The sequence below is a fragment of the Protopterus annectens genome, chromosome 2.part0 (genome assembly GCF_019279795.1).
Source record: "Protopterus annectens isolate FY-2018-M chromosome 2.part0, PAN1.0, whole genome shotgun sequence".
In the NCBI taxonomy this organism is placed as follows: Eukaryota; Metazoa; Chordata; order Ceratodontiformes; family Protopteridae; genus Protopterus; species Protopterus annectens.
In genome coordinates this window covers 1569445229-1569470213 of record NC_056728.1, presented here as the reverse complement: position 1 = coordinate 1569470213, position 24985 = coordinate 1569445229, and the positions used below count along the sequence as shown (strand labels likewise).

At 44.8% G+C, this 24985-nt stretch overlaps 1 protein-coding gene across 5 annotated transcripts in view; it reads left to right on the top strand.

Annotated features, from left to right (window-relative positions):
- Window positions 1-24985, top strand: part of ADAD1 (adenosine deaminase domain containing 1) — a 2301686-nt gene that overhangs the window by 56201 nt on the left and 2220500 nt on the right. For 3 of the 5 annotated variants that reach the window (XM_044061675.1, XM_044061674.1, XM_044061678.1), the window contains one exon: window positions 10657-10841. In XM_044061675.1, the coding sequence (XP_043917610.1) occupies window positions 10664-10841 (178 nt within the window). In that variant the 5' untranslated portion in view covers window positions 10657-10663. Of the gene's footprint in view, window positions 1-2426; window positions 2556-10642; window positions 10842-24985 lie in introns of those variants that run through there. The other 2 variants (XM_044061677.1, XM_044061676.1) reach the window with 2 other exon arrangements.

Below are 24985 nucleotides of genomic sequence, written 5' to 3'. Positions count from 1 at the left end.
TTTTCAGCCCCTATTCCTGACATTCTATTTTTGTTTTTTCTATTTCAGGAAGGGGCCAGTTTTTCCGTGATTAAACTCCAGTTGATGGCCATCTCAAATTTCCGTTTGAATGAGCATCCCACCTTCTCTTCCTGACTTTGTTAGGCATTTCTCAAAGGGGTATTTCTTCTCGGACCTCCTATCAAAGATCCCTTCCCACCATGGTATCTTACCCTGATGTTGCAGTCTTTGACACACAAGCCCTTTGAGCCCGCAGCATCCTGTGATCTCAAATTCCTGTCTTGGAAGATCGCCTTGGTGGCTATTACGTCTGTCAAGAGTGTTTCTTGAGTTGCATACTCTTAACATTAAGCCCCCTTTTATGGTCTTCCACAAGAATAAGGTATCTCTCAGGACTAATCCTTCATTCATCCCCAAGATAGCTTTTGGAGGCCAATCTTAACCAAGATAGCTTTTGGAGGCCAATCTTAACCAATCTCTTCAGCTTCTGGTGTTCTTCCCTAATTACTGTAATAAAGGAGAAAATATCTTGTATTGGTTTGATGTCTATAGACCATTGTGATTTTATCTTAAGAGGACTGAAGTATTTCGGAAATCGGATCAGCAATTTGTTGCCTTCTCATAGACCAGTAAAGGTCTGGCAGTTACCAAGGTCTCAATTTCCTGTTAGATCGCCAGCTGTTTTTCCTTCATTTATGACAGCAGACACATGGAACTTTCCAAACTAGTTAAAGCTCACTTTCCTAGGTCTGTGGCTCCTACTTCTGCCTTTTTGGCCAAGACTTCATTGGATGAGATTTGCGCTACTTGGTCTAAACCACATGTCTTTGTTACACATTACAAGTTGGATTTGGTGTCTAGGAACAGGGTTGCTATGGTTCCTCCGTGTTCTGGCACATCCTTCCCTGAGGCCTCCTAGGGTTCAGAGTAGCTGAGCAGTCTGACCCATCTGTGATGAATAATGACATGGATAGCATCAGATAGATATTTGTTTAGCATAACTTTGAATCTGTGCTATCCAGTGTCATTATTCATCACATTCCCACCCTCCTTTCCCCTTCCTTCTGGAGATCTGGTAGTTATGGAGGGATGTCTTCCTTTAGGCATTTTTAGTATTATATGCAGTCTGGGCTGTTTTCTTCTATCCAGCAAACTCAATCTGAGGGTTGTAGGTCAACAAGGGATTATGGGAAGGGGAGGAGCTTGTGCTCTAACTCTCTTTCAGTTGCTGGCTTGGATCAGAGGTCGGATCCAAGACCCATCCATGATGAATGACACTGAATAGTACAGATTCCAAGTTATGATAAATATATGACTCTCTTTATCTGCAGTTTCTTCTTTTCACCTAGAATAGAATTGTACAATAGCTTCCTTCATATTGTTCAAAGCTTTTCTTCAAGGCACTTACTCTGACCTCCACTTAGAGATCAAGTCCCTCCATGGGTTATTGCCATTCTTTTGCAGTCCCTGATGAGCCCTCCCTTTGAACTGATGCAAAAATGGATCTTAAATTTTTATCCTGGAAGACCTTATTCCTGGTGGCTGTTACTTCTGCCAAGAGAATTTCAAAGCTGCAAATATTACCCTCAAAGCCTCCATAAAGGCAGTGTATCCCTGAGAACCAGTCCCTCTTTCCTCCCTAGTGTCTTTTTAGAATTATCCATTAATCAATCTATAACTCTACCAATTTTCTGCTCAAGTTTCTCTATTTGTTATCAGTCACCGTTTTATCTACGCTGTACTGGGTGCTTCAGAAAATCTGACTAGTTATTTCTGCCCTCCTCCAATGCTAAATTATGCAAAGCTGTGTCCAAAGTCACTTTTTCGCAGTGGTTGACTCTGTGCATTCTCTCCCTCCCACTTCGAAAGCACACTCTACCAGATCTGTGGCTTCGTCACAGCCTTCCCCCCCAGTGTTCTAGCTGATAACATATGTGCTGCAACTACGTAGTCCAAGGTTCATACCTTCACTTCCCATTACAAATTGGATATGCATTCCAAATCATAGCTCTGTGCTCCAGAATATTTCCATGAAGTCTCACAAGTACAAAAGTAGGTAGGGATTCTGTCCCATCAGTTGAGGGGTGGCCAAAAAACACAGCATCAGATAGGAAAGTTATGCACTCAGCGTAACAGTAGATGTGTGACTGTTTCCGTCCTTTCCTCAACTTTCCTTCCATCTTCCCCCTCCTCATTCTGTTTTAGGAGCAGTATAGTTTAACAGGTTAATACTGTTATGAAGTGAATCTAACTGACCCCAGCTCTGGCTCCTGAAGGTATTGCATTTTTCTGCATCTTTTTCCTCATACAAGTTTTTAACTCATCTGTTCTTTTAAGATGGCTTTCAAATATATTTTATATTTTAAATTGACTTCTCTTTGGGTGGGCAAACTTGATCTGAGGTAGCTTTTTCTATTCACAGAGATTATCGGTAGGGGAGGAGCCTGAGCACCAGGTGCAAAGCTTGGGAATGGCCATGGCCCGACCAGAGGTCGGATCTGAGACCCATCCATTGTGGAAAGGACAGAAATGGACAATGCATATATATTACAATGGTGAGCACATAACTTTTCTTTACATGTATTTTGTTGAGTGTGTTCTTTTTTTTTTTTTTTTTTTTTTGCCATAATTGTATGAGGAGGTAAAGAATCTCTTGGGAAATTTGGAAAGGGGGGGCTGAAAATCTTCCCTCGATCAGTTTGCCCCTTTCATGACACTTTTATCACCTCTGCAATTGAGGGGCCAAACAGTAAATCTCTATCCAAGGGATAATTTAAAATCTCATTTTTAACATCATTTGGTAGGTCCTGAGAATGCAGCCTTGCAAAACTCTCCAGAACACTTCTTCCAGGGCTATCGTCACTGGTACTGTCAACAGTCATGCACACACTGTAAACAATGAGAAGTGACCTGTGCAGTAGAAGAAACTTAAGTTATTTAAAGCAGATTTTTCCTCACAAGAAAAAACTGCAGAAAAAGCATTCCTCATAGTTTGAATTTGTCAGAATATATAAACCTGATGATTCAAAATTCTGAAAATCAAAGTTGCTGACGTATATGCTTTTTTTTTTTTCTCCATACCGGTCAGTAATTTCCCATCCTTATAAGAAAGAGTAGGATTGGAGTTTAATTGTGTAGCAACAGTGAGATCAACTAAAGCTATAGTTTCTGCGTCAGGATTGGGAGTAATGTAAAAAAAAAAAAGACTGAGGAACCTTATACATCCTTTCTACCTTTTTAGGGGCAGCTGGCTGACTGTCAGGGAAATTGCTGGCAGTGACACACACGCATCCTCTGCCATTGGCTGAAAAGCTGAAAATGGTGCTTCTTTACTGGGGAAGTCCAGCAACAATTGCTGGTGCCAGTAAACACTACCAGTCCACAAAAGTTACTTTTATGACAGAAAACACAGTACAAAACACAGTAAAAAACATTTTAAAACACGTTTAGCCCTACAAAAGTTAAATAAACTCAATTTCTTCACAGAAAAACATTGTTATGTAGTCCTATCTCGCCTACATTCTTACCCGTGGGTTCGGAGCCGAATATCTGCTCAGACTCGGCCGATTTTACTAGCACAAAGTCTCTCATTGGCTGGGCTAAATGGGTATCCCATGGTGCACTGCTCCATATCCCCAGATCTCGTTTGCCGCTTGTGTAGCTCGGACGTGGTTTCGCTTGGCTGTGGCCGGGTACCCTCTTTTTTGCTATTTCTCTTAGAGAAATTTGATATTTCATACCCAGAAGCTATTTTGATAGCTATTTCTTGTTGCTGTTGCTATGTTTGAGTGTGGTAGTTGTGTTTTTTGGTATCCCTAACTGTTCCAGCGGCTAGGCCCGTTATAGTTAGAGGACCTAGTCCTCCCCTCTGTTAAACTATTAGTGTGATTGTGTTTTGTCTGTGTCCCCCCTTAGAAGAACTGTTTCAGTTAGAGGTTCTTAGATTGTGTCTAGTAGAGTTTTTCTGGTGTATCTACTTTGTGTGTTGTTCCCGCCCTTTTTTGTGATTTGTGTCTAGGTGGTTTCGCTTGGCGCTAGTTATAAGATGTCTAAGGATCAGAAGGAGCATGAGCCATCTGGCTTTAAAAAATGTTCCAAGTGTGGATATAAGATGTCCATCACGGATGGACACTCGGTGTGTGTTTACTGCCTTGGAGCCATCCATTTACAAGAGTCGTGTAGCTTTTGCCATGCGTTCACCATGCTCCAGGGTGCTCCAGGAGAGGAAAAATAAATTAATATTGAAGGGACTTCTAAAACCGCCGTTTGAGGAAGCTATAGACTCAGCTTCCAGTTCTCAGTCAAAATCCAAGGCTAAAAAGGTCTCCGGCTCCATCTGTCTCTTCGGAGCCTCCGGAGAAGATTATTGTGTTGGATTCTACTTCCTCGGCTCCACTGTCCTCGGGGCCGCAGGAGGTACTGGTGTTAACTGAATCGGCGTCGGCTCCTATCATTCTTGAACCCATTCGGAGCCGGTCGCCCATTGTGATGCATAGTTCACCTGACAAGAGATCCCAGTCTCCATCGCTCTCCTCCAAATCTTCCAGGCTTTCTGATTTGGATGTTGATAGGGTGGTGCAGAGGCTCCTGCAGTCGCCGGTGTTGGCTAAATTGTTCTTGGCTCTGACCCCCTCTGCTCCGGAGCCAGTTCTTATGACTGTTTCGATGATTCCTCCTCCGAGCCAGGCACACCCTCAGGAACGAGAGTATGGAAAGCCATGGAAGGAGTCGCAGTCTCCCGAATTGCGGGGGCCCCCTCTGCCTCTGGGGCGACGTCTCCCTCAATACCCCCCTGCCTCTGGAGGGGGTTTCACCTTGTGCGGCAGGAAAAAAACCTCTGATTTCCTGAACCACACCCCCCCCCCCTCCTTGTCGTCGGAGCTGGTATGCTCCGCTCCGAGTGATGTTCCTACGCCGGCTCCAATACCCCCTCAGGGTCTATCGGTGTCTACCTCGGCTCCGACCATGTCTGTTCCGTCCACAAGGTTCGGGACTTGGGTCTCTTCTGTCAGGCCCGAGGGGGATACTTCGGGACATCTGTCTGTTCAGAGTCTCCCACTCAGTGCATCGGCTTGTGGGACCCCGGTCCCGGTCGTGGCCTCGGAGGCCGGCCTGTCCTCGGACTCTTGGGTGGGGGGGGGACTGGCCTTCGAGGCCATGCAGAGCATGCTGGCCAGGTCATCGGCTACATCACCCAGGTCGTTCATTCCATCCCCCACCACCCCAGCGAGAGCCTCTGATACTCGTCTATCCATGGACAGTAGAGCGCCAGGCCCTAAGGATACCCCCACGAGCGGTCCCCAACTTTGAGGGTCTCCCAGAGTTCGTGCCTGAGGAGTCTCCTAGAAAGAAATTGTGCAAGAGGAAGCACATAGGCTCCCAGGATGAGTCTCTCACCTCGGATACTGACATTGAGGAATCGGAAGGGTCCCCCAAGCCATCCTCTGATGAGGTTTCCTTCTCCGATATCCTGGAGATACTGAAACAAAGAGGTGACTGGCCTTCCAAAGCTTCTTCCGAGGAGGAGTCAGTATTCCTTAAGGCTTTTGGTGCTCAACCCTCCGCCTCCTGGGTGTATCCACCCTTCGACGAACTTCTTGACCTCCTTTGTCGAAGAGTGTGGGAAAACCCCAATTCTATGGAGCCTGTGCCCAGGCATCCCAGCAAATTTCTTTCCACCCCCCAGGGCAAAGAGTTTCTGTCAAAAGGAGTCCCTGTAGATGCCATGGTGGTGGCGGCAGCCACCCAGAAGGAAGTAGCAGAGTCTTCTTCATCTGTCCATCCTCCTAACAAGGAGTCTAGGACCATGGATCGGTACGGGAAGCGTACCCTATCTTTAGCAACCTTCACTCTACGGTCGCTGAATTATCTGTCTCACTTCACTCTGCTCCAGAGAGATCTCCTCAAAGAGTTGGGAGATACTCTTGCAGGTAACATATCTGAGGCGGTGGCTCAGACGGTTAACGCCCAGGTATCTACCCTCAACTCCATTGCTAACTCGTCCATGCGGCTCATTTCGTATGCAGCCGAGGGAGTGAGTAGGGCAGCAAGCTCCAGGGGTCGCCCTTAAAAGGTAAGTCTGGCTGCGCCTGTGTCACTTTGCGGAGGCCTTCACGTCTTCCTTCACTGACTCCCCCTTTGATGGTTCCTCCTTGTTTGGGACCAAAGTGAAAGACACCCTCACCAGGTGCGAGCAAGAGGGAAAGACCTTGTCTGCCGTAGGGGTCCGTTTTTCCCTTCCTTCTAGGCCTTATCCCAAGGCCCAGCAGGGGGGGGGGTGTGGTTCAAGAAATCACAGAGGTTTTTTTCCTGCCGCACAAGGTGAAACCCCCTCCAGAGGCAGGGGAGGGGGGGTTATTCAGGGAGACGTCGCTCCAGAGGCAGAGGGGGCCCCCGCAATTCGGGAGACCGCGACTCCTTCCGTGGCTCTCCATACTCTCGTTCCTGAGGGTGTGCCTGGCTGCGCTTATCCGGAGCCAGTCGGGAGTCTAATTTCCTTATACCCGGAAGCCTGGGAGAGCATTACCCAGGACCGATGGGTATTGCGGATAATTTCCAGAGGCTACCTCATTCCATTCTCTTCAGTACCCCCGCCAATCAGAAAGATCCCAGACGTTCCACCCAGTCAAAGGGATCAAGCAGCCTCAGAGGTCTCGCAGCTGCTAGAAAAAGGAGCCATCCAACGTGTCCCCTCAGACCAAATCGGATTAGGGACTTACTCAAGATTCTTTTTGGTGCCAAAAAGAACAGGGGACCCGAGACCCATACTAGATCTCAGTCAACTCAACAATCACGTACACAAGTCCAAGTTCTGTATGGTCACACTACATATTCTCCCATTGTTGGGAGAGGAGGTATGGATGTGCTCCATCGACCTCAAGGATGCTTACTACCATGTCAAAATGGACAGAGCATCCAGGAGTCACCTACGCTTTTGGCTGGGAGCCAGTCACTGCCAGTTTTGAGCCCTGCCCTTTGGTCTCACCACAGCCCCCAGGGTGTTCACCAAATGTATGGTGGTGGTGCCGGCTCACTTGAGACGTCAGGGATTCCAGGTGTTTCCGTACCTGGACGACTGGCTCCTTACTGCCCCCACCAGGCATCAACTAGTTCAGACCAGGGAAGCTACCATCAGTCTATGTCACCAGTTGGGCATAACAATAAATTGGGAAAAATCCGCCTTATTGCCCTCACAGCGTGTCACCTTTATAGGAGCAGATTTAGACACCATTCGAATGCGAGCATTCTTACCACAAGAATTGATCACAGTATTACAACAACAAATACACATACTGATGCCCCTGAGACAAGCGAAGGCAAGACTAGTTCTCCAACTCCTAGGGGCCATGGCAGCAACTATCATGTTGGTCCCTCTAGCGAGATTACACTTGACTTCTTCAGTGGCTCCTCTTTGTTCAATGGTCTCTCCAAAGGCTCCCACTATCTCATCCCATCTTACTCACGGACGGGTGCAAGCAGGACCTCCGTTGGTGGCTGTGCACCAACAATTTAAACGGGGGAAAGCTCTTCGTTCCACCTGTCCCTATTGCCACGGTGACCACGGACGCCTCCCAGATGGGGTGGGGGGGCATTATCTTGGCAGGACGGTCCAAGGCACGTGGCAGGAAAACGAGATACATTTGTATATAAACGTCCTGGAGATGAGAGCAGTGCTTCTTGCATTGCAGGCACTTCAAAAGGTTCTTCCTCTAGGAACTATTGCAATACACTCAGACAACATGTCAGTAGTGTGGTATCTCAATAAGCAAGGGGGAACCCGGTCTTACCCTCTGTGCAGAAAGGCTATGTGAGTGTGGCATTGGGCAATAGCTTCCCAACGGTTTCTGGTGGCAACGCACATTCTGGGGAAGTCCATCGTAATAGCGGACAGGCTAAGCAGAGCTATCCTGATGCCTTACGAGTGGACCCTGAATCGCCCGGTTACAGAGCGAATCTTCAGCAGATGGGGTCAGCCTTGCTGCGACCTTTTTGCCAACCCTCTCAATACGAAGTACAACAACTACTTCACGCTGATTTCCCCACAGGGGGAATCGCATAGGGACGCTCTGGTTCACGATTGGCCCTCCGGTCTGCTTTATGCTTTCCCTCCGTTTCCCCTGCTGTCAAGGGTGATTCAGAAAGCGCAGTCCTTGGGAAGCAGAATGATTCTGATTGCTCCACACTGGCCTAGTCAAGTCTGGTTCCCCTTTCTTCAACCATACATTGTGGACACTCCTTGGATTCTGGACCCTCAACCAGATTTACTGACACACATGTCGGGACAGTTCCACCCCTCTCTGATGACCCTCCGGTTGACGGCCTGGCTACTCCACTTCCATCGTTAGTCAGACATCATAATTTTTTACCGGAAGTGGTCCATATATTATCATCCTCTCATAAACCATCCACTAGAAAAATTTATTCTAGTAAATGCAAAAGGTTCTCTATCTGGACACATACTAGAGGCATTGATCCTTACACAGCTCCAATAGATTCAGTTCTGGAGTTCTTGTCTATGCTTTTCTATCAGGGGTCCGCATCAGCCACCATCAAAGTTCAGCTGGCGGCGATATCTAATTTCCACGTAGCAAATGAACCTAGTCTCATGGCACACAGACTATGCAAAAAGCATTCCTTAAAGGTACTCTGTTGCTTCGTTCTCCAGTGTCCGAACCTATCATGCCCTGGGATCTCAATTTTGTTCTACAAGCCCTTACTTTACCACCATTTGAGCCTGCAGCTACCTGTGAATTAAAATTCTTGACATGGAAAACAGCATTTTTAACAGCAGTCACTTCAGCAAGGCTGGTTTCGGAAATTCAAGCCATCTCCATCAAACCCCCATATTTAATCTTCCATAAAGATAGGTTCGTTCTTAGACCAAACTCCTCATTCCTTCCTAAAGTGGCTTCCGTGTCTAACATGAATCAGTCCATTGAGTTGCCTGTTTTCTTCCCCCACTTTTCCAACAAGGCAGAATTTAGTTTTCACCAATTGGATGTACATAGACAGTTACGCTTCTGTCTACACCGGACAAAAGATATCCGGAAATCTGACCAACTCTTTGTCTCCTTTTCGGAAAACCGAATGGGTTCTCCGGTATCCAAGGTCACGCTGTCTAGATGGATAGCCAGTTGCATCTCTTTCATCTATCAGACAGGAGGTAAAAATCTGCCATTTCCAGTCAAGGCACATTTTACTCGGGCTGTTTCTACATCCACAGTCTATCAAGCTAGATTGTCAATGGATGATATATGTGCTGCAGCTACTCTTCAAGCTAGATTGTCAATGGATGATATATGTGCTGCAGCTACTTGGGCTTCTCCTCACACTTTTGTTTCTCATTACAAATTGGACGTGGTCTCCAGGGGCAGGTCTTCCTTTGGCTCCACAGTTCTCAGGAGTATTTTCCTATGAGCCACCCAGTATGTAGGTGCTAGGGACGCTGTCCCACGGGTAAGAATGTAGGCGAGATAGGACTACATAACATCAAGAAGTTATGTACTCACCATAACGTTCGATGTATGTAGTCCATCTCGCCTCACATTCTTACTTGCCCTCCCACCTTCCCCCTTCCTGGAGGATTTGGAGGTTAGGTTGTCATCTACAGAGTCCCTTTGATTAGTTTATTTTTTATGTGATGTGTGTATGGAGTACAAATGATTTTCGCAGCAAACTAGATCTGGGGATATGGAGCAGTGCACCATGGGATACCCACTTAACCCAGCCAATGAGAGACTTTGAGCTAGTAAAATCGGCCGAGTCAGAGTCGATATTTGGCTCCAAACCCACGGGTAAGAATGTGAGGCGAGATGGACTACGTACATTGAACGTTATGGTGAGTACATAACTTCTTGTTTTCAGTTAGCTTACATTACTTTTAACAGATGGAAAAAAGAGAGCTCCATTTAAAAAGTATGTTACAGTCTCAAGACTATATATTAAAACACAGCACTCCTAGCTTTAAAATAACTTTCCGGAAGAGAAGAAAATGGAAGGTTTTTTTTTTCTCCCAAAGGGTACTTATCTGCCCTGCAAAGGAAAGGGCAAGCTGTCTGTCGATCCTTGAAAGCCTCGGTGGGGGCAGTAAAGCTTTGAAGGGTTTCACGCCCAAACCTGTCATTTAGTCAGACCAATTTGAGCTGCATGGGCATATGGAAGGTGTCCTGAAGCTTTGTAAGCTGTCTGGCTTTTATATTCTTGGTGTAATATAACTCCTTATAGCTAAGGGTACTGCAACAGTGATCACTATTATGAGCATAAGTTTTTTTATGATTGTGGTAAGTAAGGGGGGTTGGGAGCATACCCCCCCCATCATCACTTGGGAGGTACATGGGGCTTGGCACCCTGCAAAACATGCTGCCTTTATGACTTTCAATTAAAGAAGATTTGTAGCTATTTCATCATGCTCAGAAAGTGGTTGTGGAGTCGGTGACTCATCACGCAGCCTAGATATGTATTTTTATTGTGTAGTGGCAAATATTCCTGTATCCACATATTTGTAGAAGCCTACATTATAGTTTCATTTATGTGGTCTGATAGTACCCACTCTAATAGAATGTGATATTTTCTTAGCATTTTCTTGTACTGTATATATATTTTTGTAATAGTGCATTTATTTCTCTAATGCTGCTGAAAATAGCTTTCTGTTTGTAGATCAGCAATGGCTAGCAGTAATCCCTGGAGTCAGAGTTCAAGAGGGCCCAGTTTTGCACAGATTTTGAGAAAGAACATCCCTGGTGAAACACTGGTGCATAGTATAGGAGCAAGCCATTCATATTTTCCATCTGCAGATTATTCAGATCGTGATTTAGGAGTGGAAAAAGTGACTCAAATCACAGGTAAGGACAATAAGAATGGACCCCTCTTAATTGTTTTGTAGTAAGTGTGTAATTATAAGTGGCAGTCTTCAGTACTATGTTGATGCCTTTTTTTAAACTTATCCAAGACTATAAATTTGAACTTAGGATGTGTGTGTTTGAAGCTAAATTAAAAAATTACTAATAACATGCCAACTTTTTTGTGCAAATCTGAAGGTTTCATATGTTAGTAGTGCTACTAGATTAATCCCAGTCTTCCTAGATGCAGGCCTGTGGGTATTACACTTCAGTCATAGAACCCCCCTTTTTTCAATAAACATCTTTATTAAATTATCACTTATGACATAGGCAGTCTTACATTTATATAAATGAAAAAACATACAACTTCGACACCACTTTAGTTGCAAAAATTATACATCACAGACACAATTGAAACAAGTGTAGTTGCAAACATACATTACTTATCTATCCATTCATTGTCAGTTAAACATCATATGGCTCATTCAAATCCTGCCTCTTAAACCTTCTTAATTCTCTGCATATATTGTTCCCACAATTCTCATTTTTCCCTATGTAGTTTGCCCCTTCCCTTTTCTAAAGATCCTAATTCCAGTTTTATATCTGTTACTATTTTCACTACTTTTAATAAAATTGGTCTAGACTTTGATTTCCATTTTCTAGTAATTGCTTATTTGGCAGCCACAGTTAAAATTGGGATGGCTTTGCTATGTCTAGGCAATTCTGATTCTGTATCTTAACTCAAAAAAAATTATCTCCCTAGTCAATTCAATCCACTCACCTAGCATCTCCGACATAGCAGTCAGAAGGGGAATCCCTAAGGTCTCTCAGCTCACTACACTTCCAAAAAATATGTTCCCAGCCACCTTTTTCCTGACCATCACACCTCCAACATTTGCTATCCAACTGAGGAAAAGAATCTTCTAGACTTTGTTGCATATTCAGGATATTCCCCCATTGTCTATTTGTGAATTGCTTATCCAGCCAGCCTTTCTACCCAATCCTTCCTTAGCTCTTTTGATTCTTATAGTTATCATGCAGTATCTTATATGCTGTACTAATTATTCCTTTTGTAACAGCAGCTTCTGTTCTAGATTCTATTAAAAACTCTACCATTGCTGGTCTTTCATTTAAGACCCCCCCCACATTTCTTTATCTTTGTCTATACTCTGATATCAATCCTTGATAGGGAAGGCAATCTCTAACCTACAGTCCAAATAAATTATTGGCCTCTTCCCATTATATCACCTTCTTCAGTGTCGACTTCTTCACCACTGGTGCCGAAATTATCAGAACTGGAGCCGACAGCTTCAGCACCATCCTCCTATTGTTGCACCAATATCTTCAGATTCAACAGAATGTCCTGAATTATCTTTCCTGGATAGACCTAGGACGAGATACTCCCCTTCAATAGACCCCTTTGCTGGTCACTTGCCAAGTCCATTTTTTGAAAGACCAAAATCCCGCTGTACCCAGTCAATTCATTCCACTAGGAGATTAACACAATTAAATGTCTTGAGATTGGTGGATCATCTCCTTATAGTGAGGGGACTCGCAGATACATCTTCGGTTCCAGCTCCTTTAGGTGCCAGAACTCCCCTTCTGACACCCCTCCTTCTCTTCCTCCTCTAAATTCCTGTGAGCTCTTGGAGATTCCTGCTCCGGGTTTTCCAGCACCGACTGTTTCAGAACCGACGAGACCTGCTTTTCAGGTAGTGACTTCTCCCCTCAATTCTTTGTCGCTGTCAGAGATGGAGAACTTTCGGGGTCATAGCTGTGCTGTCAGCTCTGAGGGGCAGAACTCCACTCTGATTTTTTTTTTTGGAGCCATCTCTGCACCTCGTGGCTTCAACAAGTGTTAATTCTACCCCTGCTTCAGATATTGGAGCATCTTCTTTGAGGTGGGGAGTGATCCCTGTTCCCAATCAGTCCTTGTCGGTTCCAGGCTCCCTTCCCTCTTTGTAGGGGAGTCAGCTTTTCAGGTTATGAAGGAGAGCCTTGTCCACTGTGGGCATACAGTCTGTTCTTCTGTCTTATCAGATTCCCGAACCATCCTCTCGACTAGAGCATCCTCCAGTTTCAACTCCTGGATAGCGAGCTCCAAGGCCACAGGAGACACCTATTCAGATTCATAGATTCATAGATTAGTACTAGGCTAACTGCCCTTGCAAGCCATTTTAAGCCTAGCCAATTATCCCTTGTGAGACTCAAACTCTGCACCTTGTGTTTGTAAGGCAAACACCTTAACCATTAGGCCACCCTCCCAACCCCAACAGGTATTGTCATCTTCTGATACCTCCCCAGATCATCAACTGAGGAGGTTCCTCAGAAGAGGAAGTGTAACAGGAAACACTTGGATTCCTTGGAGGGCTCCCTCACAGAGGATACTGATTTTGATCTGGGGGGACATTCTTGAAATTATTAAACACAGGGGTGGTTGGGGTCCCAAAAAACCCTCTTTGGAGGGATCATTATACCTGCAGGCCTTCGGGGCTCGACCATCTACTTCTTGGGTTATGCTATCTGCTGATGAACTCATTGTTAATCTCACAGCGGGTATGGAAGGCTCCTGACACCACAGAACCTATTCCTAATAGGCCAGACAAAATTCTTACTGTACCAGAAGACCATCAATTTTGGGCAAAGGGGATTACCAGTAGATGCCATGGTGGTAACGGTGGCCACAGAAAAGGAACTGGCAAAGGAAAGTTCGAGAATCTCAGGTGATGGATAGGTTTGCAAAGCAGGTTTACACTTCATCGACCTTTGCATTGCAGTCTTTGAACTTTATGGCACCCTTCACCAGACTTCAGAGGGATCAGATTAAAGATCTGTCAGATAACCTAGCAGGAGCTGCATCTGAAGAGGTCCAAGATAAGGTTGCTTCTCAGTTGGCCACCATGGAGTCCTTTTCAGATTCATCCATGAAACTCATAGCACATGCAGCTGAAGGGACGACTAGAGCAGCAGGATCAGGAGTGGCCATTAGGAGACTCACCTGGATGCGCTTATGCAAATATGTGGAGCTCTTCAAGTTTTCATTCGTCAAAGCGCCCTTTGACAGATCATCACTTTTTTGGCCCTAAAGTTCGTGCGACTTTGCCCAGGTGTGAGAGAGACTGAAAGACCTTTCTGCAGTGGAACTACATTTTTCTACTCCTCAGTGGTCCTTCTCCAGGAACCAAAGGAGTGCGAAAATGTGGTTCAGAAAGTCCTAAGGGCCTTTTCAGGACACGTGTGGCAGTGGCTCTCCCAGGGGCAGAGGGGAAAGCTTTAACTGAAGACACCATTCATGTGGCAGAGGTGGCCCACAAAATTAGGGTTCCAGGGACTCCTTTCCTGGCAAATCCTACCAGTGCTCCAGAAAGGAGGGCCAATTTGCTTTCCTTTGGAAGCAGTCAGGGGAAGGTGTCTGTCTGTCTTTGCACCAACATGCCTGGCTCCAAATAACTCCAGATGTTTGGGTGCAAAGGATTATAACCAGAGGATAAACCACATGCCCTTTCTCTCTCTTCCAAACCATTCCAACAGAATCCCCAATATTCCACCCAGTCAGAGGGAATCACCTGCACTCGAAATTCAAAAACTGCTTCAGAAAATCATCCAAGAAGTCCCACCAGAACAGATAGGATCTAGAATTTACTCAAGATTCTTTTAGTGCCAAAGAAGACAGGGGACTGGAGACCAGTTTTGGAGCAGAGTTTTTTTTGAACAAGTCCGTTCGACAAACAAAATTCCAGATGGTCATGGTTCAGTCTATCCTCCCGTTTCTTGGAAAAGACTATTAGATGTGCTTGATAAATCTCCAGGATGCGTATTACCACATAAAAATGGACAAGTGCTCCAGGAGATTTCTCCGCTTTTGGCAGGGAGCCAGTCATTATCCATTCAGAGCTCTGTTCTTTGGCCTCACCACTGCCCCCAGGGTGTTCACCAAATGCATGGCAGTGGTAGCAGCTCATGCGAGACTGCAAGGATTCCAAGTGTTTTCGTATTTAGATGACTGGCTCATTATCGCTTCCACCAGACTTCTTCTAGAACAAGCAAGAGACTACATTCTCCAGACCTGAGCCCACGTGGGCATCTCCATAAATTATGAAAAATCATAACAGACTCCAACACAAACTTTAGACTTCATAGGAGCAGTGCTGAGTACCAATACTTGCATACCTTCCCATTCCAAGACCCAAGTAAAAACGGATCGTCAGGAATAAGTGAGTAGCTGCACGTTTAGTCCTACAGGCTCAATGGTGGCTGCCATTACATTAGTTCCTCTAGCAAGATTTCACGTGAGAATTTTTCAGTGGCTTCTAGTAGTTCATACAATATCAACCAGTTTCTGATGAGATTCTGATTACCAGCCATTGCAAGAAAGATTTAGCTTGGTGGATTCATTCAGAGGAAATTCTCTTGGGCTGCCCATTTGTCCAATGTCAACCCCAAGCCATACTGACCACAGACCGCTTCCCAGATGGTTGTGGGGTTGGGCATTGTCTGGGCAAGACTGTCCAAGGCACTTGGTCCCCCTTGGAGGCCAACTTGCATGTCAGTGTTCTATAGATGAAGGCAGTGCTTTTAGCGTTGCAGGCCTTTCAAACTACTCTTCCCTTTTGAACAACTACGATCCAGATAGTGTGTTGGTAGTTTGGTACATCGTTAGACAGGGAGGAACCAAATTGTATCCACTTTGTTGAGAAGCTCTAAGTCTGACAGTGGGCAAGCTCTTCCAACTGCTGCTAGCAGTGCACATTCCGGGGAGTCCCAGTGTGATAGCAGACAAACTGAGCAGATGCATTCTCCTGCCTCACTAGTGGTCTGTGGATGCCAAAGTGGCAAGGAAAATATTTAGTCACTGGGGCAAGCCTTGTGACAACCTGTTTGCTTCACCCCAGAACAAGAAGTGCAGCAGCTGCCCAAGAGATGCTGTCCTGCACAATTGGTCCTCCGGACTTCTATATGCCTTTCCTCACCTTTTTTTTAATACCTCAATTCCTGAAGAAAGTAATAAGGTTGAAGAACAAGGTAATCCTCGTTACTCCCTTCTGGCCTCGACAAATTTGGTTCCCTTTTCTTTGGCCTTATCTGATTTGACAGCCGTGGAATCTGGACCCAGATTGAGGTGGGTCTATCCCATCCAGAAAGATTAGTTCACTCAAACCTTTAGAGCCTTAGGCTGACAGCTTGGTTTCTCCAGTTCCACTAACTGCCAGGCATATTTCTCTTTCTTCCCTAGTTCGTAAGATCCTTTTGGCATTACACAAACCCTCCACTAGGAAACTTTGAGAGTAAGTGGCAAAAATGTTCCTACTAGGCTGGTGATAATAACATTGATCCATTTTCTGCTCATGTTCACAAAATTTTAGAATTTTTAGCTTTTCTTTTTGAAGGAGTCTCTGCCTCTACTATTAGGGTTCAGCAAGCAGCTATTTTTAACTTTCATAATGGGTTCAAGAGATGTCCATTCATTTCTCATAAACTTTGCAGAGCATTCTTAAGAGGAACATTATTGCTAAAACTGCTGTATAAAGATCCATTTGTACCCTGAAATCTTAGCTTAGTGCTACAAACTATAGTACATTCCCCCTTTGAGCCTGCTGCCAACTGCAACCAAATTTTTATCTTGGAAAACTGTATTTCTGGTAGTGATTACATCTGCCAGAAGAATTTCAGAAATTCAAGCCTTATCTTGCAAACCGCCATATTTGATACGTCACAAAGACAGAGTTTCCTTGAGGACGAATACTTCCTTTCTGCCAAAGGTGGTGTCAAGACAATTTTTCAAACAGAGGTGAATATTCTTTGCATTTATTTAATGTCCATAGACCATCGCTCTTCTCTCTCCATAGAACGAAAGATATTAGAAAATCTGACCAACTCTTTGTTTCCTTTTCAAATACCAGAATGGGTAAACCAATATCTAAGGTTACCTTATCTAGTTGGCTGAAGGATTGTATATCCTTCGTATACAGTAAGAGGAAAGTTAATTGCCTGGGCCTGTCGTGGCACATTCTACTGGAGCCATAGCTACTTCAGCAGTTTTTCATTGTAAGGCTTCCGTGGATGATATTTGTGCAGCTGCGACATGGGCTTCCCCATATACTTCTATTATTCATTACAAATTGGATTTGGTCTCTAGGGGAAGAGCATCCTTTGGTTCTGTGATGCTCAGGATTATCCTTCCGCGAGAGATACAAGGTAGCTGGGGGACTCTGTCCCATATGTCAAGGAATAAATGACGATTGACAACATCAGATAAAGAAGTTATGTACTTGTCGACAGCACAGATGGAACGTTATGGTAAGTACATAACTTCTTTTTCGTATCCACAGTTAAAATCTGTTAATCTTTAATGGTGGACTACCTGACCTGTTTGGTGAGAAGGATCAGTAAAGAATCATGTACTCTTCCTTAAGAAAATACCTTTGGAGTCAATGCATTTACCTGGTTACCAGATTTCTGATAAATTGTAAGTGAATGACTTCTAGCTTATATTATGGCTTCTTTTTTGTCTGTTTTATCTTATTATGACTTGGATGAGGATAGTGGAGTGAGTACGATGGAATGAGGGGAAATGACAGCTGATTTCTAGCATACTGTAAATGTAGATTTTTTTTTGTTTAATTTTTGTTTACCGGGGGTAGAGCACTGATCAAAATTTTTTATTTATTAATAAAGTTATGAACTTCAGTTACGGTTATCAATACAGATAGAAAGGTAGTGACAGCCAAGATAGAAAAAGGACCAACAATCATGTCTGAAATGAATCATAAGAGATTAGAGTGGTTACAGTCACAGACAGAATATCCAAATGCATTGTCTGCGGACTAGAATTTAATGATACGTAATCTCACTGAACACAACTTTGAGACTGCACCCAGAATAGCCTTACTCCCAGTCATCCCTCTTAGTAAAATCTCCTTTCTCTATTCATGTGTTGACTTATTTCTTGAAATACTTTCTGCTGCTGTATAAATGTAATATTCTGCATGGTTATGGTCATTCTTCTTCTTGCGAACCTGGATTCAAAATCTTACTGTTTCCTTATCTTTCTACTCTTCCACCACCTTGTTTTATGGGGAGAATCAACTTATCCTATGTAACTCTTGCCACACGCAGCATTTCACTCCCCACCTTCTATCCCACTTGTTGACTTTTCAGACTGTCCTCCCCCTTCTGTAAATTCCTGGATCTGAATAGGAATATGTAGAAAAATATCTCTCAGTTCTATGGAGACTAGAAAAGCCTGGGGAAGCAAAATAGTGAAATGAGTCTGGAGACGTGGGGGTTGGCATAATGGTTAAAGTGTTTACCTTGCAGACATAAGGTGCAGTATTTGATGCTCATCTTTGGAAAGGAAATTGGCTAGGCTTAATATGGCCCACAAGAGCAGCTAGCATAGTACTGGCCTGTGAACCTTTGAACAACTTGAAGCCAGGAACTCTGAGAAAGGTGTTGAGATATGACAAGTCTAGAATGCACATCTATGACCCCTCCTTCCTCAGGGACCATAGGATCATAAAAAGTTACTAGGCTAATGGCCCAAGGGACTTTACAAGCCTAGCCAAATTTACCCTTGTTACCACGATCAGCACCAGTTGTCCCTGTCCAGGAGGGACACAGGTGGGACCCCAAGGGTGAATTTACTGTTACCCATCCAATCGTCCAGATTGTGTTTGAAGAAGGCCAGTGAGGTGCTCTGTTTGATGTGAAGTGGGAGTCTATTCCAAAGGTGTGGTAACCTCTGGGAGACAAAGGTGTTCCTCCAGCAGACCAGGTTTAGGTTCTTTGAGCAAGTAAACCATGCACCATATCACTTGCGGATGTGCAGCATTTCCAGTAAAGCAGGGTCAGAGATGGCCTTGTATGCAAGGCAAAGATTACCTCTGAAGTAGTCTGTATGAAACAGAATAAATTGACAGTAATTTTAGCCGATCCACATGGGATAGCTGCCGAAGACCTTGAATTTTCCTTGTGAGGAACCTTTGTGATCTGTCCAATTGCTGCAGGTGCTTTGAAAGGTACATATCAAAAGAGGAGTTGTACTCTATTATTGGCCTAATGAATGAAGAGTACAGGGAGGTGATAACTTCTTTTCTTGAGGCAATGCCCTTACTTATGAGATGAGCCTTGTAGAATTCCCTTCTTACCACTGTGGAAACGTGGTGATCAAAGGCAAGGTTGCTGTCATCCTTGGTGCCCAGATCTTTCACCACTGAGGGTATACTTAGGATATTGCCATTGATGTGGTAATTTGCAGGAACATCACGCTCTTAATGAAAGGGATGATACATTTTTTTGCATTCAGTTTGAGGCCGTGACTTCAGCACCAGTCATTTATTTGCATAAGACCTTCCTGAAGGATGTTGATATTGTATGGAGATTCTATGGCCGCAGCCAGTTTGCAGTTGTCAGCAAACTTTGGTCAGCCACAGTCCCTTAGTTTTAGCTTGTACTTCAGAAAAATAGATTCTAAACAGTAGAGGTTCCAGGACCGATCCCTGTGGAATGCCACTGGAGGGGGGGTTGATATCTAGCTGGGAGAATTTCAGTAATGCCTGAGTGAGGGATAATTTCAAATGCCTTGGCTTGGTCTGGGTAGGCTGTATGCACTGATTTCCCCTAATCCAGGGCCCTGGTGACAGTCTCAAAGAAGTCCACCAGATTTAACGGGCATGATCTCCCCTTGACAAATCCAAAGTGGGTAGGATCTAGTGTTTGGAGATGACCTATAGCTTTATTGATAAGGTCTATGATGATTCCCTCCATGGCCTTGCAGATAAGGCTAGTCAGACTAATAGGTCTGTAATTCCTGGGGTTAGTAGGAACACCACCTTTGTGCAAGTGGATAACAGTGGCCGTTTTCCATTCAGGTGGGACAAAGCCAGTGCTCAGACTGTGATTGAACAGAGTACCTAGTGGTGATGCTAATTCTTGTTTGAGCCCATGTAGGACACCACTTGGGATGTTATCAGTTCCCATTGATGCTGTGTTTTTGGCCTTGGAGAGCGCATTTACGACCTCTTTAGAGATGCAAAGTAGGGGAGAGGTGGTAGGGATGCCATGAGGTATGTATGGCGGGGACAGGGGGGTTGAAGTTTTCACCAGACCCGTCAGCTAACAGGTTAGCTATGTCCATCGGCTCAGTATGTGTGTTACCATTAACTACCAGTTTGGCACAAATCTGGCCTTACCTTTTAGGTTACGGATGTAACTAAAGAATGTCTTATGGTTGTCCTTTGTTGAGGAAGCTAACTTGGATTCAAAGTTTGCGTTAGAGAACTTCACAAGAAAACTTATTTGCTTATTTATGGTGAGGAGGGAGTGTTACCATTTTAAAGCCTGCTCTTTCTTACTCTTAGACAGCAGTTTTTTCCTTTTATTTAAAGCCTGTTAATGGCGGTTGTCCACCAGGCAGGTTTGCTCTTCATTGAAGAGCTTGTTTTGGTCCTAACAGGTACTGCCGCGTCAATGCAGTTATACAGGTGCTTGTATAGGGCATTGGTGTAGAGCTCTGCATAGTTAACTGTTTCATTTAAGGGAGAGGTGCAGTGAAATTATTTATACCATCCCATAAGAGGTTTATAATCTGCTTTGGAGACGTTTTTCACTTTGGTTGATGCTGGGGGGGGGGGGGGGGGTCAGGTGTGATAGTTATTTCAAATGAGACCGATTTGTAGTCCGATCTCACCAGGGATGAAATCACAGTTGGGGGGGGGGGGTGTGGTAACATTTGGTCTCCCATACTTGTAAGTACCATATCTTGGATGTTGATGCCACTAGTGGGGTTGTCAACCAGCTGGTCCAGGGCATTGGAGTTGACAAAGTCAAGGGACCTTTGGGTAGGTGAGTTTCAGCATGAATAATTCACCCACTCAATGCTAGGGTAGTTAAAATCACCTAAAACCGTGGTGTTTGGATGTATCTGATCCAGATATGCAGAGTGGGTGCCCTGATTCATGGAGGGGGGTTCTGTAGCTGGCAGTGACTTGATTAGGTGTCCTACCAACAGTTAATTGCAACTGAAGTATCTCTAGTGCATCATACTGTTTAACCAATCTGGAGGTGTAGTTATATTTGAATAACGATACACCACCTCTTATTTTTCTTGCCTTCTTTTTGTGGTCTGAACGTGTGGAAGAATGTGTAACCTGGTAAGTCTGGGGTGCTATCCACAGCCTTGAACCAGGTCTTCCTGACTGCACAAATGTCTATGTCCTCCAGGGAGAGGACTGCTTTCAGCGAGTGCAGTTTCATGTTAAGACTCCTAGCATTTAGCAGCATGACTTTGAGGTTGCTTTTAGTTGGTATTTTATGTTGGGAGTTTTGTCCTTGTGACACTACCTAAAGATGCCACTGTGGGAGTAGCAAGAGCCTTGGCCAGTAACCAAAATCCTAGGGGTGACAGACCTCGATGCTTTGCCAGAGATGGTCATCTACCATGTTACCCCAGGCTGACCGATACTGGATCCCCTTAATGACACCAAAAACTAAGCCAGTTATTGAAGTCTGTCATTTTCTGTTTGTACTGAGGCATCATTCTAGGTGAAGATAAAATGCTGCTTAAGACTAGGGACATACCTTCCCGAGAGACAGAGATTTCAGTCACATCTCACTGGGCTATATGAAGAGATATGTCTCAAGTTGTTCACACCAACAGAGTCATAACAGTACCTGTTGTTGAGAGAACAAAGATTTGTTCCCTTTTGAGCCAAGGGAACAAGTTTTATGGTATTCTGTTCCACTAGATCCCACAGAACCAGAGGAAAATGAGGAAGCTAGCATGGAGGAGGCTGAGGAAGGCCAGAATATTGAGGAAGGGATTTCCAAGCCACCATGTTGGATTATGGAAAGAACACAGGCATCTGTGGTGATCAGTTTTCAAACGGGGAAGGCTAGGGTTATACTGATGGACAGAGGAGTCTGGCTGAGAAGGTTGCCTGTTTTTTATATAGAGGCAACTTTATCAGGAAAAGATTTTTGGCCTCTAGAACCGAGTAGATTTATCTGATAAAATCTACTTACTCTGTTACTCTTAGCGGGTTGTCTGGGTTATCTACAGACAAAAGATTTTGAAGGATAGTTCCTCTGAAACCTGGGTACAGGAGAAACAAATATTTGTTTTAGGCTTGCATAACCTTGCTTTTATCCTGTAGTCTTTTAAACCGTTCTGCAGTAGCAGTGCCAAAAAGATTCTGGTTGTCTAAAGAGAATCTAAATGTTTGGACTTGGTGGCCTTCTGTAGAGTCTGTAAAGCGCAGTCAGCAGTATCTCCTCAAGACTGAGCTGGATGCAGCTACCGTAGAGAAGACATCAGCTGCATTTAATGCAGTGATGAGCGACCTGTGAGGCAGAACTTAGAGAGCAGTAGCCTTGCTGTCCAAATCAGGCATTTCACCCCCCCCCCCCAATCCACTGGGAGAGAAGATAAGATCCAGGACATTTCTAGTCATGTGGGTCTCATAACTAATATCCCTAAAAGAAAAGTAGCAAAAGTGTATGCTTTTTTTCTTGTATCTCTCCATAACACCACAGCTGTCCTTGGCGAAAACTTGGAAGAGGAAGGCAGTTTGGATGGCTTCCCTATGGACGGGGAAACAGCAGGATCAGATGAAAGACTTTCTGTATATAGTGCCTGAGGATCATAAACACTTTTATGAATCTGTCTGGCTTCTTGAGATGCCAAGATTGAGAACCCAGAGCCTGAGAAGGTATAAATGTTCCCAAAAGGGCAGCTAAGACAGAAGGGACTGCAGAAGGCCTGGGTGAGACCATTTGCAAGAGTTCATAATATCTCATCTAATGTTGTCAGTCTTCATTTATCCTTGACGTATGGGACTCCATTCCGATTGTCCGAACCGGCTTGGCCATTATAACCGCTTGCGAGAACCAAAACATCTCTGGCTAAATCCCTGCCCAGAATGCCCCTCTCTAGATTACCTCAGATCTCATTTGCCGCACTTCTACATTGGATGCGTCAGCCAAACTGTCTCTTGAGCCAAGTGTATTTTCATTCCTTTTACTTGAAATTTAGTTAAATCTTCTTAGGAATTTTCCTATAACTGTTCCTCTCCCTTTACACTTCTGTGTTTTTTACTACCATTGTTTGTAGTTTTTCTGTGTTAAAAGCGAAAAAAGAATAGTAGCTTTAATTGTCTATTTTGTGTGTGTGTCTTTCCTACCTTTTGTTCTTTGTGGTATCTTTCCTGCCATCATTTGTAACCTCTACCTCTTTACTCTCTACCTCCTGGTAGTTCTGGCCTACCATTGTGGGTAGCCTTTCCTCCATTTTTTTTTCTTGCTTTCTTTCCAGTGTGTGCACTGCTGTGAGGATGTTTTTGCGAGTTGACCTTTTTCCAGTCAAGATGGTGGGTAAAGACAGTACTGGTTTCAAACAGTGCCGTGATTGTGGAAGGAAAATGCCCATACTGATGGGCATATATCTTGTGTCCGTTTCTTGGGCCTAGTGCACTTGCAAGAAGATTCCGGTATTTCTCTAGCTTTTAGTCACCGGGCCCTCGTAGAAAGGAAAAACAAACTTATTTTGAATGGCCTGATTAAGACATCATTTGAGGCTTTGTCCAGTCAGCCAAGGAAATCTGAATTGGATGTGTCTTCCCCATCTTCTCCCTCCTCGAAATTTGATTATGGGAAGAAGAGGGAATCTCTTGGTGCCGGCGTCCCCTTCAGCTCTGGCATCCAAGAGACCTAAATCTTTGGTTCCCACACTTTCAGCAGAACCAAAGCTAAGTACCAAAAAAGCTACAGTGCTAACTTTGGTACCGACTGTGGCCTGTCCTGCACTGCAGGTTTTGGTGCCAACTGACCAGGTGCCTTCCATGGTACTGTTACTATCTTTGGAACCAGGACCTTCTTCAGTACTCAGGACTAGGTATTACTCCTCAGTGGATCCGTTTCTGGGGCAGGTCCCAAGCCCCTTCTGAGAGAGACCCGCATCCCTATCAGCACACTGTTTGTTCTTCCATGAGTCTGATAGAAGTAGACGTTGTGAGGTTGGTGGATCAGCTGCTTGTGGCTTGGGTTCTTGCAGGTTCTTCTCATGTTTCTCTGCCCTCTACAGATGCGATTTTCTCTTCAAGGACTCCACCAGACATTCCTCCTCTAACCATCACTGAGGCATTGGAAACCACGACTCTGATACCCCCAGATATTCATCGTGTTTCACTGTTGCAGTCATGACTGTAGGGTTCTCCCCTGCCGGCAGGCAGCCACAGGTCAGCCAGAATCCCAAAGTCTGTGTCCGGCGTCGGCTGTTCAACCATGCTCCCTGACGTCAGAGCACCAGGAGTACAAAGCTGACAGCCGACGCCATCTTCTCCAGTCTTTCTTGCCGTGCAGTGATAGCAGTTCGCAATTGCCGGTCGGCGGACTCCTGACGAATTTTACTGATATACTTCTGTCCGAAGACTTTCTTCTCCACTCAAAGCTAAGTACCCCGTTGGGGAAACTTTTTTCTTGCTCCACTCCGATGTCAGAAAAAGTTAATAATTGTATTTCATGTGGGAAGCAAATACCTCATAAGGATTTTCATTCTTACTGTATTCATTGCTTGGGCCCTGACCACGACGTAGCTAGTTGTCAGTTTTGTGCTAGCTTCAATCAACGTACAATTAAGCGAAGGTACGATTTTGCTTTTCATTACTTCGGTAGGCGCTTTAACTACAAAATGTCGTCGGATATGGTCCCGGCTACCGGAGTTCACAAACGTCGCAAGGGTAAAGACAGGCCTCCGAGGTCCAAATCTGATGATAGCGCACAAGCGGAGCCAGCTTCAGGTTCGGCCGTTGTCAGTGAGGCGCTTTTGCAGTCCCTGTCATCGGCCATTTCAGAACCGACAGCCGAAACAGACTCTCATGAGGAGCCAACCAGGCCTTTGAATATTTCTGTTGCAGGACCTTCGGACAATGCTCCTTCGGATGGGTCCGGAGCTGCTGTGCAGGTACCGGCTTCCGAAGGGGTTTTCAGGCCTACTCAGCTACTGATAAAGGCAAATTCAAAGACAAAGGCAAAGACTCCTTCAAAATCAAGGACTTCTACACAGGCTTCTTCTGAACCGGCTCCCAAGTCACAGAAACAGTTACTCAAGATGGCGGAGGATTTACTTACTATGATTAGGGGTTCTCATCCCC